The 15,439-nt window shown below is 46.7% G+C and overlaps 1 protein-coding gene across 11 annotated transcripts in view; it reads right to left on the bottom strand.

Annotated features, from left to right (window-relative positions):
• Nucleotides 1–15,439, bottom strand: part of FHOD3 (formin homology 2 domain containing 3) — a 505,390-nt gene that overhangs the window by 425,960 nt on the left and 63,991 nt on the right. For all 11 annotated transcript variants that reach the window (XM_034643279.1, XM_034643277.1, XM_034643280.1 and 8 more), the window contains exon 3: nucleotides 6,145–6,209. In XM_034643279.1, the coding sequence (XP_034499170.1) occupies nucleotides 6,145–6,209 (65 nt within the window). The remainder of the gene's footprint in view (nucleotides 1–6,144; nucleotides 6,210–15,439) is intronic.

Below are 15,439 nucleotides of genomic sequence, written 5' to 3'. Positions count from 1 at the left end.
TCAATTATCATTCAACAATCTAAACTCTTCAGAGGTAAAAGGTAACAAAGTCCTAAAGAGGCAAAGAATGAATCATTTAAATAAAGTCAAAGGGGGAGAGGTAAGCGCACAAATGTGAAGTCAAACTGCCTTAAGAGACCCTGGATAAATGTTTCTTTCCTGCGGGTCAAACCACATTTGTTCATTTTTCCTTCCTCTTAATTCCCATAGCTGACCTGAGTTTCCAGCTGCATCTGGAAGGTTCTCATGCTAATTCTCTCATAGGTGTGTGTCTCCTTTTCTTTATTCACTTTCTGTATTTATGTTTGTTTGTCGATGGTCGAGTCACTTTTTAAATTCATTCTCTAATTGTACTTTTAATTCCTGGCAGCAAATCATTCCTGACCTATCTATATACTATCCTCTAAGATTACAGCCTGTGTGGACATGTGTGACAGTACTCAATAGCCATCAGCATTTAAACACCAGACTCTGGGCAGTTTAACCATCTAGTGGAATGTTCCACGTGCTTCCCCATATGCTTTCTCCCTTGGGGACTGGTGGCAAGGGCACATCTGTCAATCACTGTTTGGCCATAAGTAGAGGTAGCCGCCTACACAGAGTGGAGGGGCTGACAGGCTAGCCTCTCCCAGCCCAGACCGAGTGGCCTTCTAGACATGTGGACATTCTGTGGGGTCTGCACCTGGGAGCTGAGGTAGATTAATAGTAAACAGATGATGGGAGGTGTTTATCTGATTAGCCCAGAGAGCCTGTTTTCACCTAGAGAATAGAACTGTGGGTAAAAAAAGGGTCACAGAGTTGATGGGATACTAAAGGGAGGTTTAACAATATATATGAGTACTAAAGGTCTCCTACTACAAAGGGAGACGCAGGATTTCAAACCTGAGCCCAATTTGTGCCGAGGCCATAGCCAGCCACTCAGGTCTCTACAGAAAGGTGGGGATAAGGGATGGATCCCTACATCGAAGGACAGAAAATAGGAAATGTGACCCACTATGCCTAACCCCACTAGGGAAGGACATAGCCAGGACACGGAGTTTGGCCATTGTGACATCCACAAACAGGGCAGGAGGAAACCCCTGCCCCTGTCTCAAGACCAGGGAGGCAGGATAAGTGCAGAAGCTGGGGAAATGCAGAGCAGAGTCAGCAAGAAGCCCAGGCCCAAGACTTGGAATCAGACACAGCAGGGCAGGGGGGGCCAGGAGGGGAAAGAGGGGCTGTGGGGGTGGTTCTGGTCACAACAGCCTAGGTTATGGTTTCCATGGTCATCCAGTGGATGCATGCAGGCCCGCCACCTCAGACAACATATGGCCAGCAGCGCCTGTGTGGACCCACTCCCCCTCCCAGCGCCCAGAGGGGCAGGACCCCCAAGCTACCACACAGGCCTCCAGTGTCTCAGTGTTGTTGCTGCCACGCGTGCGCCCCCCCACCCCGTGCTAAGGAACGCCTCTTCTTGATTAGCTAATTTAGAAATACCACCCAGATGCTATGAAGCCCAAGGTCAAAAATACATTTTGCAGTTTGTAGAAGGAAACCTGTAGTTTTCATGGGCATTCCAGAGTCAAGAGGTAGGGAGGACCACGTTAGAATCCAATTAACAGTCCAAAACCCAGTGTCACGTAACAACCCACCCGAGGGGCAAGTGCAACATCAAAAAAAAGTAGGGGGGAGGCCTCCCTGCAGGGGCAGGAGAGCTCAGCCACATAAAACCCCAGCTCAAACTTAACATGGAGGGGGAAAGACGCTCAAAGCAGGGGACGTGGTACTGGGCCCAGTCAGAAAGCTTGGCAAGGTGGAAGAGGGTACAAGCCAGGCTGATACACAGGTCTAAGAAGGCAGAGCCTGAGGAAAGGATTAAAGAAAAAAAATGTACGTGGAGGGGTGGGGAGTAGGGTGCAGTCAGGGGTCATGCATCCCCTCAGTCACTCCTGCACTAGAAGGTTCTTCTGGAAATGCCACCCTTCCCACCCCTCTTTGTCATTTGTTTCTTCACTGGGACAGCATAGTTCAAAGCAGAGCTGCATGACTTAGGTCAGGGGAGAAGAAGTCTCAGCAAATGATATCTGATGCCTTGTTCTGTTGTTTGTGTTGCTGCACATGGATTTTTTGCATCAATGGGTGAAGCAGCCTTCTCCTCGTGTGATTTTCTGGTCTCTACAAGTGTCCTCTCTGGGATTTGACCTTTAACGAGCAAGGAGACTAACCTAACAGAGATTAGTCACCTTGCCAGTTTCTGCCTACTTCATCTGTATCTTCATGGGCAGATCTCATCTCCTAAGTTTGGGGGGGGTGGAATACCTCTAAAGACTCTAAAAACCCTTTGTACCCAGTTGTCCTTCACAACTGCCATCAGAAATGACACTTTGCAACCTTCAGCCAATTTATCCTTTTAACTCAATGCTGGATACTTGAAAGTGTCCACCTTATGGGCCAATCACTGGACAGAGTTTATTCTCTTAATGAGAAGACAAGGTCTGGTCCAAAAAACTGAGCACAGAGGTTGTAAGTCCAACAAAATGCCTTCAAAGCAAGCCAGTAGAAAACACTCAGATATTACCTTTAGGATCCTAACAACTTCAAATCTTTTTTGTTTTTAAATCCTCAGTTCCATCCCTCATCCCTACAATTCTTCCACTCCGTTTCTCTTCAAGATGAGATTGAGTCATCAGAGCCAGTTGGCCCTCTGAACATTTTTCTGGTGTCTGGAAATAGGATCACTTGCAGAGACCAAAAAATTTATTTTCTCTAGCTAACCTCATAAAAATGCAGACTTTACATGCCTGTCATAGATTTTTTTTCCATCCATATCTAAGTTCATGCCTACAACGTGACCACTGGGTTTTCTGAGGGACCGAAGCTAGATTTGGAAGGCGAATCATGCATTGTCTGCTACAATGTTACATCAAGTGGTCATACTCAAAACCGTGCAAAGAAATAAGAATTACAGTGGAGAAGAGCATCTCTCTCCATCCCGAGATCTCATTCCAACTTCCTGCTTCAGCTCTGGCGCGCTATCAGAAAAGGCCTGTGTCGGCTGCCAGCCATGACCTTGAAAGCAGTGCCCGATGGCCTTCACTTTTTGTGAGGTCTGTTTGGTTGCAGACCATAAAGACTCCACTCTTGTCCCAATTGGGTCCAGGGTTCCAAAGTTAACACTGGAGAATTCCAACAGCATGTCACTTCCAATTATCAACATGCAGTCCTGGATTCTAAACATTCCTATACTTCATAAAAGCAGGAATGAACGAGAACCGATTGTACGGTGAAAAAAACCTTTTGGAGAAACTTACTCGATAGCATTTTCAACCCATGAGCCCAAACTGATCCTGGACCCTTCCAGTCCAATCGCATGGTGGGAAAGGGGTCATTGGGGAAATGGCATATGGTGTCGGGGTAAGGGAACGGTGATTGTCCAAAGCCTGTAATAGTTCAACCATTGCTTATATGGCAAGGAGGGGAAGTCATCTGGAAAAGAAATGAGGACTCAACCAACTGATGTGAAAAAGGTTTTCTCCCCTCTTGTCATGTTTTCTTTCGTCATTTCGACTGAAGATTGTTCCAGGTTTGGGTTTTATATCCCAAAGAAATCTCATCTAATATTGCCATTTGGAAAGGGAAAGAATATGTCACAATGGGGGTTGGTACTTCACATATACGATTCCACTTTCTATACATACATTCCATTTTCTATACATAACCAAAGGATAATATTTAGTGCTATTATAATAAATCTATTCCAGATCTTGCCAATAATAGGAAATGGGACAAGAAAGAAGGTTTTTTTTACTACACAGGAAAAACTTTGCCTTCTTGGGTACTGATGTTAATTTATACAGTCAAACCCTCCCATCCGACATAATTAGGGCTGGGGTAATGAACGGTGAGAACTAATTAAAGCACAAAATCCTTTTGAAGTAATAAACACCTTAAGATTTTATTTTAATGTGCAGCTATAGGACCTGATCATGCTGGTTTTGCCTGTGATGAGACACTGGGCATCCAGCACGATAACGACACACACCTTCACACCCACTTTCGAGCTATGACCTTTCTTTAAATAAGGGCCTATTCACTAGAATTCTCTGTGGACCTGCTTTCATAAACCCCTCCACTGATGTGGTCTGGGATTTCCAATCTCAGTTTCAGTGAAGTCAAGCAAGAACAGACACTTGTGAAGACTATAGCCCTTCTAGATTTTTTGCAATATTCCAACTTTTATAGTTGTTGCAACCCACCTATGTTGACTAATGCTTTAGTAGTAACCAATTTTGAATCTTGTCCAAAATAGCCTGTAAAGTTTCAAAGCACTGACCTTTTATACTCCTGTTTAATCAGTATATATGATATTCACCTACCACTTCATTCAATTACTTCATTCCAATACCAAGTACACCTGGCATTAAGAAGGTTTGGGAACAAACACACTGATTCTGTTAGCACCCAGCTCAACCCCTCCAGAAGGAAGAACTGCATGTCCCTGGAGAGTGCAAGACGGGCTGCTGGTGCTCAGCGTGCTACGGGGAGAAGTTGTGTGTTTTACGTGGTACATATGTTACCTGAGACTGCAGAATACCTAAGTTAATGCAGCAAGTCAATAACATAGAAGCTGGTTAAAAAAAAAAAACAAACAAACTCCTGTACTTGAAATATTTATTCACAAAAAGTGAATTTACATAAAAGGAATTAGTTCATTAGGATTCCGATCTAGCCTATTTTAGTGTTAATCTGCTTTCCGTTGCCTTACTACCTTGGGAAATACCAATTCATCCTCGTGTCCCAAATCTCTACAGGTTATCAGCTATACTTCAACCAATAGTCAGCTTCAACAGTATTCAGCACATTACATACTGGAATTTGTCCTAGATCTGGATGTGGGGGGAAGGTGGAGTTACCCAAAGTCATAGGTCACAGGCCTTTTCTTCAGGTAGACATGATTTATATATATGAAACAACAGGAAACAGTGTAATGCAGGTAATTTAAAAAGCAAATGAGTAAATATGTAGTGTATGTTTCTACAGTACATAGTTCATAGTCACTCAGTACCACCGGCAGTTGAGAGGTGAACAGTCACTGCGGCAGGTTCCACAGATCTCACTATGTCTCCGACAAGATTAGGATCCCTCCCACTCTGAGGCTGGGGAGTCTGCTCTACAATTCCTCTCTGCCCACACAGAGATGGTCACTGGAGATGCTAACGGCCTCACATATTTAATACCACATGACCTAAAATTACACAGCTTCCCCTCCACGTTCAGCCGCCTCCTCACCCCATCCCTGGGTCTCCAACAGGGAAGGCACTGGAAACAATCCTTTCCACTCCACTCCGTCCCCACACTCCAGGTATAAACTGGGCCTCAACATGACGACTTGTGCTCTCTTAACGAGAGGCCTGATATGACCACAACCTATAATAACAGGAGAATGACTCAGGGAAAACTTCTATGTCTAAAGTGAATTTTAATTCCCTTCTTCTTTTTAGTACACTAGATATTTGCCTCAACTTAGCCCAACGCCAGGAGGAAACCAGGCCAGTTTTAGATATGCTTCACATAAAAACGCTTTACTTCACATCAATAACTGCTTTCATTGTCATTCAACTCACACGTGTAGGTAGGGAAACCAATAGGTACAGGAAAATGGCTGCAGGATTGGCCCCAGTGGGGTCCCTATGTGACCACTCACAAACCATTCCGAATCACAAATACATCCCTTCGACACCATATAGTTTGTATCCATGTACGTCCCATCCTCCACGGACCTGAGAAGTCCCTTTTTATCACCTGACCCCAGCCTGGAGCCTCAACCCCCACGGCCCCACAGGGAGCTTCCTGAAGCCACCAGAGAGCACGTGAAGGTCACTTCAACCAGCGGGAGGTTCACTTGGACACTGCCCCACAAAGAACCTCATCAACAACCTGTCTCCCCTCCCCCTCTCATCACTCACCGAGCAGCAAAGGAAGTCAGAATGAAACAGTTGCTGGAAATTGCCTCACGAAACTAACAACCTGGGATAGGGGGGATAGGGGCTTACCCAAGGAGATAGTGTAACCCTCTGTATTTTATTGCTTAGAGGACATTTCTTATCACACATTTAATCCCTTGAGGGCAGATGGCAAGTCTCCCCTTCTGCGCATGTAACTCACCGATGCAGGCGTGGACCCTCACAGACAGCTGTGTCCTCAGGATGATGCTGTGCTTCTTGCCCCGCCTGATGGAGACAGAAGACAAGATAGACATGGGTATCCCGGCGATTGCCAAGACGACACCTACATGCTGTCGATCTACTTGAAGGTTCTGGCACATCCACGTCAGAGACTCTAGACAAGTAGGGACCAAACAGAACGAGAATCTACCCTGAAATAATGTGAAGTCACAGGGCTTTACAGAAAATCAGACGCTGAAGTTTGACCCTGTTGGATGGCACACACATTTTATTACCAAACCTGGTCAACTCGTTCCATCCACAGAGTGAGCGTGTACTCATGCTTGACCATGTTGGGAAAATTGTAAAATCTGTGCCCATCAAGTGAAATCCCTGGAATGTAACAACACACGTCTGCTTGACCATTTCTACCTTTTTTTTTTTTTTTTAAGATTTTATTATTTGAGAGAGAGACAGCCAGCGATAGAGAACACAAGCAGGGGGAGCGAGAGAGGAAGAAGCAGTCTCCCAGCCGAGGAGCCCGATGCGGGGCTCAATCCCAGGACTCCGGGATCATGCCCCGAGCCGAAGCCAGACGCTTAATGACTGAGCCACCCAGGCACCCCTACATTTTCTGAATATAGAAGAAGGGCACACAGCGGAATCATCACAAAAAGCCGGTTTGCTGTGTAGTAAGTCAAGACTGCTAGGGCTTTTACCCTTCACTCACGGGAAGGAAGGAATCCACCAAAGAACTTACAGGCCATTTATTCTCAAGAACGCTAATTTACACCACGACTTTGCATCCTACTCACTTAAGAAAACAGAACTGGGGCGGGGGGGGGTGGAACAGGAGTGGCTCAAGATGATTAAGTGTCAGACTTCAGCTCAGGTCATGATTTCAGGGTCCTGGGATTGAGCCTCGCATCAGGCTCCCCACTCAGCAGGGAATCCACTTCTCCCTCTGCCCCCCAACTCGTGCTCACACTCTCAGAGTCTTTAAAAAAGAAAAAAGGAGGGGTCCTCCTCCCCAAATCTGCTCCTAGTGGGGCCCGGCCCACCTTGTGCAGCAAAGGACCAGGCACACAGCAGTTAAGAGGATAATTGGGAGAATACAGGAGTCCTGGCTCCCTATGGGTAACAGAGGCTTTGAGATTTGGACAAAGGCAGGAGCCAGCCGACCAGCACCTCAGCAGATAACCTATGGGGTCTCTCAGTGGCTGAGCCCCCTTCCATCACTGGCTGCTCCTCTCTCCTCATCAGGGCTCCCCCCAGAACAGTCTGGCAGTGCTCTCCTGCTTCCTGGTTTTGGGGTTGTGTTGGAAGGAAAGGAACAAAATCTCACCAGGGCACATGACTAATATCGTGATTATGAATTCATAGTAATCACTGCAACAGTTTTATTCATTTTTTTAATTATAATATTTTTTATTATGTTAGTCACCATACAGTACATCCCTGGTTTTTGATGTAAAGTTCGATGATTCATTAGTTGCATATAACACCCAGTGCACCATGCAATACGTGCCCTCCTTACTACCCATCACCAGTCTATCCCATTCTTGAGACCCGGTAAGAGGGGAAAGAACAGCTTTTAAGAAGGTCTCTTCCAAAGGGGAAAGGAAAACCCCTCGCATAGTCCTACAAAAGCACGTAGTGGCCTCCAGCCCAGCAGCTGCTTGTAAGCAGCTGCATTTACGACCCCTTCACGTCCCCATGAGCCCCTCCCTGATTCTTTGTTCATCTGATTGCTATACAATTGCTGTGTGCAAGGCACTGGTCTCAAGGAGCTTTCCCCACGTATACAACACTTGACCCATCTTCCCAAGTCTGGGATTCCTATAAACACAGACTGCAAAATTTTCTTCACACATGAAAATCTTTCTCTGGATAATCCAGGTGTTGACCCTCCTTCAATTCTTGTGATCATGCTAGAAAGTTCTAAGTGCACGGAACTGAATTAAACAGATTTTGGGGTGTTCTGGGATGGGGGGCAGCCACCAGGTGTTAGCTTCACCCAGAGATGGGCAGGGGTCAAGCTTGGAGCAGTAACCAGAGAACCAATGAGTTAAGGCCAGACCCTAATGAGGAGTAACAGCAAACCCTGAGTCCACAGACCTAGAGGATTTTCTGTAAAACTCATGTTATCAGCAGTTAGGAGTCAATAAATAAAGCATGTAGACAAAAATACATGCTTTAGATGCCTAGATATGGGGGGGGGGGGAATGGAATGACCAGGGAAAAGATTTCAGAACATCTCAAGTTCTGGAAAAGTTCAAGACAGCCGATTGCTAGCCCTGCTTTTATCTTCAAGCAACTACAAAAATCGAATTTTGAGGAAGTGCTTGTTTTCCCACAGAATTCTCCAGTCCCACAGTGGGGGGTGTGGTGTGGTGTGGTCTGGGATTCTGGGCACCCGCACGGAAACAAGCAGTCTTCCTGAGGAAGCTATGGTAGGCCCACCGTCTTGGAGGGGGCGTTTTTTTTTGTGCTCATGCACTGAGAAAGCAGGCAACTGGCTGGTAATCCTAAGCCCTAAGGGAATTTAAAAGACCACAGAAGGCAAGCCTGTTTTGTAGTTTTGTCACTTACGATTCCTCGGCTTCAACATTCGATCTCCTTCCCATGCCCCCGTACGTGAAATCCTACAATGGAAGAAACCTGCGTAGAATTGGGGGCCACAGGCTATGGAAGTTACCTGAGAGAGAGGAGGCCCCAGAACCCAGGAGTTCCTAGCGAAGGAGAGGACTGGCCTCAGCTGAGGAGTGGTGATGAGTGGCAGCTAAGCCCACAGAAGGTGTCCTCCATTTCCCATTCCTGGTCTCTCCCACCTTCAAAGTGGGTACCATTGTTGTGCCCATTTTGCAGAAGAGGAATACGGTAGTAGAAAGGAGAAACTGCAGCAAGTCACATGGCTAGTAGAGACAGACCCAGGCTGAAAGAGTGACTTCATGGTCACCTGCAGCATCCTGCCCATTGCTGGACGACGGCCTGACCTCCTCCACGGCTTACGAAGGATCAAGAGTCTAGGCATTCTTAGGGAACTGGTATAACCTCAATACCAAAACCTAACAAAAGGGACATACATTAGAAAATTAAGGTGCAAATTAAGAAAAAGTTAGAATCAACTTAATTTGGTTAGCCAAGAACTCAAAAAGAATTACAGGAAGTTCTAGGTTTTATTTAAATCTATATCAAGGGGCACCTGCGTAGCTCAGTCGGTTAAGCATCCAAGTCTTGATTTCAGCTCAGGTCGTGATCTACGGGTCATGAGATCAAGCCGTGCATAGGGTTCTGCACTCAACGGGGAGTCCGCTTCTCGCTCCCCCTCTGCCCTCCCCCCTGCTCATGTTCTCTCAAAGTCTTCAAATAAAATCTTTAAAAATTTAACAAAGCAACTAGTCTGGATGCAGAGATAGAATCCTCGTTTTGAGGATGCTGCAGCGACTCTACCAGTCCCAGGGAGGACTGCCCACATTTGAATTCCAATAAGATACAAGCTTATTTTGGTTGAAGGTATACCCTACCCACTACATGCCTTCTTGCCTTATGTGATGCTGGAAGACGAGCAGCTGTATCTGAACTGTGATGAAGCATGAAAGATGGAAGCCACATCCTAAGGATGGCAAGGTAGAGAGATAAGCCGGGCCCCTAAGAGCATCTTATCAACATACCGTCCTTCAAATGGCCCTAATTACCCACTTTAATTAGACTTCATTTTTAAGAGAAGTTTTAGGGGTGCCTGAGTGGCTCAGTGGGTTGACTGTCCAGCTCTTGGTTTCAGCTCAGGTCATGATCTCAGGGTCATGGGATCAAACCCCTATCTCAGGCTCCAGACCCAGCAGGGGAATCTGCTGGAAGATTCTCCCCCTCTGCCTCTCTAACTCGTGCACTGGCTTGCGTGTGCTCTCAGTCTCAAAATCTTTCTAAATAAAGAGAAGTTTTAGGTTTAACAACTCCCTTCCTCCAAGGAATCACCCCAGTCTCTCTGGCCTTTGATGCTCGTCACCTGGGTTCCCGACTAACGTTCCTCACCTGGGCGCCTCACACCTTGAGTATGGTTCAAGGTAACCTCATTTGTATAAATGCTCTCTCCCTCCCAATTGCTCCCACTCCAGAAATCTCACTACTTTTCCAAAGATGTCACGTGCCCGTTTTACTCTTGTCTTGCCATAGTCAACTAGTACCACAGCACCGTCCCCTTCACCACAGGCCCCAATCCACCCCCCTCCCCACCTTTCTCAGCCACCAAGCTCAGGTGCTTGAGAATCACAGGGGGCCACATCAGACAGCAACCTCCCTGCTCAAAGTTCTGTCCATTCACACCACCCTCCCTGTTACTGGACTTCCAGGAGGACTCCCCCCTTTGCAGGTCAGGTCTCTTCTGACTCCATCACCTTAAAGCCCAGTGCCCAACCGAGCTCACCCACTCCTGCTGGACGCCATCTTTGTTCAGTGATGTGATTGGCATTTGAAGGTACTCAGAGCCATTCCACTCCTACGTCCACTCAGCATGGGAGTGGATTTTCTCCTCTGATTTCCTAGACACATCTCCTTCCCAGGCAGCCCAGGAGGGCTTTAAAAAGCACCACTGCCTAGGCCCACCCCCAGGTTCTGATTTCATTGGTCTGAAGCTGAGCGGGAAGGGAAGTTGTTAATGTTCCTCAGGTGGGTGCAGTACCCGCTCCAACACTGAAAACCTGTGCTGTAAGTTCCCAGCCAAAGAGCAGACCACCTGAAGAGCTTTTGAAGAGGCCAGGATCCCAGGCCCAAACCTTCGGAAGCAGGCGCCTAGAAACCAGCATTTCTAGGCAGCTTTGTCTGGGGTATTTGGCTCTAAGTACCTTCACAGGTTCAGCCCTTTCCAGCCCTGCCTGGCCTGAGCCACCAGCCTCACACTACCAAGCTCTCCCCACCCCCCCCCCACAGGGTTGTTCCCGATGTCGCCCCCACACACACAGCGCTGTGTGGACCAGCAGGGGGGTGTGGTGTAGTTAGCAGTGCCCAGCCAAAGAGGAAACTGGGAGAGAAGCAGCAGCTGTCTTCAGAGCTGACCCTCGGGTGCAGGCCTGTACGGAGCCAAGCACAGGGAAGGGTGAGTACCCTAAGTGACCGAGACAAAGGCAGCAGCACTTGGGGACACACACCCCACGTGCAACAACCCCACAGGTCCTCATCTCACCCCGCAGCTCTGAAGTGCTCTACCACGCTCCCCCTGACGGCCCCCTCGCCCATCTACCTCTCAACCACTGTCCCCCCCAGGGCTGACTTCAAGCCCCACCTTTTCGGTGACAGGTCTCTGTGCCCCTCAACTGGCACTGATTTTTTTTGGAGGCAGTGGAGATAGAAATAAGCACAAAAGAGGCGGGGGCTCTCTGGCCCAGCTCTGTCCTGTGGGCAAGGATCCAGCCTTGGTTTCCTTAACTAAAAGAAATGAGATTTCAGAGTGCTTGGCCTGCATGGACCCTTCCAGTTCTAAAATCCAGTGATTCCCATTTCGGTGTATCTGCTTCTCAAATTCTGACTGTAATTATAGTAAGGGCTACAACTTTTGAGTTCGTGTTATACGCTGGCAAATAGCCTGCTGTTTCGGTACTATACGTCATTGTGTTTTTTCCTCACAACAACCCACCGAGGATGCGTCATGATGATCCCCAATTACTAGGAGACTGAGGTTCAGAGAGGGGAAGTAGCACCCCCATGGTCACACAGCCATGAGACTAACGGCAGAGACCACGTCCCTAACCACTACACCATGCTGCTCCCCGCTGTGCTCTCCTCTGGGGCCAGAGACCTTGTTGGGATCCCTGCCGACATGGGGAGCTAAACGGAACTGGATAGTATTCTCCTCATTTCATAAATAAATTTTATAAACTCCCATCAGAGATAAAGTGGCTTGCACAAGGTCACACAAGGAAGGGTCAGGGATCATCATCCAGAGGCTTGGGGTTTCTGGCTGTGTGCACCGTGTTGTGCTGGCTCGTGTCCCGGCCTTGGACGGCAATACATGGACCTGGCTCCGTTTTGGTAGCATAATAATTGCTTTGTCCTTCTACTTTTGAAGGTCTTTCTCCTCTCCTCTGATTAGCTATAGCTTAAGTGATCATTCTAAACAGGGAGTGAGTTAATTTTTAGTCTTGACAAAAAAAAGCAGGGTAATGGACAAGCACAAAGAAACTCCTCCAGCAAGGAAAATTCTCTCAGAACACCCTGTGCAAAAAAACACCACCATTTGCACACCGCCTGCCACGCATTGTCATTATACGGTCACAACATTAGCAGGTCTTTGCTATAATTCACATAAAGAAATCAAGAGAAAGAATGGCTTCATTTGTCCTTTTCATGCCTCAAAAGGGCAATTCCTAACTAGGAAGAAATTATATTTTAACTCCCATTCGTGAGAGACAAGAGTTCTCAGGCATACAGACTTTGCCAAATGCCACCCTCTTAGAGGGACACTCAGTGCGAATGACAGATGTGCCCAGACGCCTCCCACCTGTGCAGGAAGGCTCAGTCTGCCGGCTGCTTCCAACCAGCTCCCAGCAAGCTGCCATGTGCTGCCAGGGCTCCGTGGTGTAAGTGACCCGGGGAAAACGGAGGACCCAGCAATGCCGGGACAGCATCATCCTGGCCTGTCTTCTGCAACCTAGGCCAGGGACAGAAGGGCCCCACCAGTGGTCAGTAAAAGTGGCTTCTTCATACTCCTCCCGACAAAAAGGAGTGCCATCTTGACTACATTCCAAAGGACAAGGTGGGAAGGTCACCACAAATCAGGACTCTTGGAAAGACATAAAGCCCCCTCTGGGGTGAGTTTGGGGCCCACCTGTCAAAAGCACAGACACCCAGCATGGTCTGGCTACCTTCTATTGACACGTTCCCACATATGAATCCTGCCTTCTCATCTTGCCATAATCCATCTGAGGTGTAGGGTGCAGAAATGTGGTCAAGGTTGCACCTATCAGATGGACCCATGGCCAGGTGAAGATCTATAAGGAAACGGAGTGAGAAAGTAAGCCCCAGGATCTCCTCTGGGGAGCCTGCAGCAAGGTTCCTGGCTCTTCAAGAACAGTTGTGGGGACTACCAGCACCTGGATGCTGATGCTGACAGGGCCAGATGATGGCAGCAAATACATTCCCCCACCCCCGCCGCCCCCCGGAGCCACCGTGCAGCGTGCTTGAGTGCTATTTGAACAAAATCCAGTGTTTTAGCCTGGGACCGATGATGTCCTTGCATGAACCAACCTTCTGTCACCAAAGGTGCCAACATACTTCAAGTAAACCTGAAATGCCTTTGCCCAGAAACTCCTGGGATGGTCAGGGGAGCATAGACTTGGAATCGGGTCCACCTGTGTTCAAACTTGGCTCTACCATACTGGCTCTCTCTCCCCGGATATGTAATTTACCTCCTGACCCTCAGTTGTTTCAAATGAAAAACAGAAACAATGAAATCCAGTCACGTGACTGTTAAAAGAATGAACTATTAAATAAACAGACCGTGAATAAGGTGCCTGGTATTGTGGTTGGCAGAACAGGTGCTCCCTAAATGTTATTTTCTTCCCCACTCTTAATTTTCTTTTTTAGAGAGAGAGTGTGCACCTGCTGGGGGCGGGGGGGGGGCAGAGGGAGAGAAAGAATCTTAAACAGACTCCATGCCCAGCACAGAACCTGATGCAGGCTCAATCCCAGGACCCTGAAATCATGACCTGAGCCGAAATCAAGAGTCAGATGCTTAACCGACTGAGCCACCCAGGTGCTCCTTTCTTCCCCACTCTTAACTCTTGATACTGCTGTCTACTGTAGTGATGCTCTTCCTTCCCCTAAGCTCCCATCTCCAAATTGAATTTCGATAAGAAAGAAAAAAAAATCAAACAGGGCATGGTCTTCAACTGTAATACCAGTAGAGACATTTTTCAGGTTGATAATAATCTACTCATAACATTCCTGGTGTATGTTTAATCAATGAGCCATGAAGTCATCCAATTAGACTGTCATCCAGCCTGAATTCTGACATCTTATATAAAGGAATGTCATTGTCAAATACTCAGTAAAAACTCTAGCAATGAAATTTTCCCAAGTCGATCAATCTAATACTGTTAATTTTTTTTTAATAATGATGAGAAGAATCTGGTATGACATAATAATGAGTGTGTGTACAGCCTATGGAAGTTTCCAGGGTCTGTTCCCATTGGGTCCTCAGAAAACCTTGCTGGTTCCTACCAAGGATCCTGGCCTTAGTGCTCATGGTTATGTTATTCAGGAATCCATTCTGGGATCCTGTCGTTTACCTGACTACCAACGTTCAGTAAGCACCTATAATGTGTTGAGAAGATGCCAGATGAGAGAGATCCAGACAAGCCCAGTACTTACCTAGTAGAGCTTTAGCAGCAGACAACTAAGGACGGGGGGGACAGTGAAGAAGGAAAGCACCATAAATTGTGGCAGGTGTTAAAGTAAGGGAAACCCAGCAAATCATCGTAAATACTAGAGTCAGGTAAAAAACTAACACTAAGAAGCTTTCCATTTTCCCTCATTTTTGAGCCATTCAGGAAGAATCAGCACTCCCAGATAAGATTCATCTGGCTGTAATCTATTTTTAATTCAGGCAAGGTAGCTTCAAAGCAACTTTTGGGGAGGTCCTCGAACACCAGATTAAGACAGCTAAGCTTTATTTGGAAAGCAACAGGGAATCTCTGAAGGTTTCTAAGGAAGAAGGTGATGAAATCAGAGATCTACTTGGTTCTGAATGGATGAAAGGAAGGCAGGGAGCCCCAGTCAAAAGGCTATTTCAATAACCTAATAAATACAGGAATAGCTGATCGTGTGTGTATACGTGATTTATATATGATTTCACTTCCTGCACACCTCTCTGAGTTTTTATGTCTATTGCTTTATTCAGATTCACAGCAATCAGAAGTATTAAGCAATTCTAGATGTAGGCTAAAAGTGACTTGATGACAACACCATCACAAGTCATTTTCTCCACTGCTGTGAGTTTGAAAGATTGATATAGTTATAAAATAATCTACTAGGACATCTGCCAAGGAAGCAAAATATCCTGGAAGTTATCATTAAGAACAATGCTTAAAATAGTTGTCAAGCTACTAAAATCTAGAAAATATTAATTTAATTATATTCGGCTTAAAAAATTCTATTCGGTTAGAAGGTCAATATAATGTGCTTCATTAACTATATCAGAAATTTTCCTGCCCCTGAGCGGCCTTGTCAAGAAGAATTCCTGAAAATGCAAACAGGTTTGCTATTACTACCGGTCAGTCACTTGATTCTGCCTTCTTTGG

Source organism: Ailuropoda melanoleuca, chromosome 14, assembly GCF_002007445.2.
Source record: "Ailuropoda melanoleuca isolate Jingjing chromosome 14, ASM200744v2, whole genome shotgun sequence".
Taxonomy (NCBI): Eukaryota; Metazoa; Chordata; class Mammalia; order Carnivora; family Ursidae; genus Ailuropoda; species Ailuropoda melanoleuca.
Note: the sequence above shows the minus strand (reverse complement) of the source record. Positions and strands in the feature narration are given on the sequence as shown.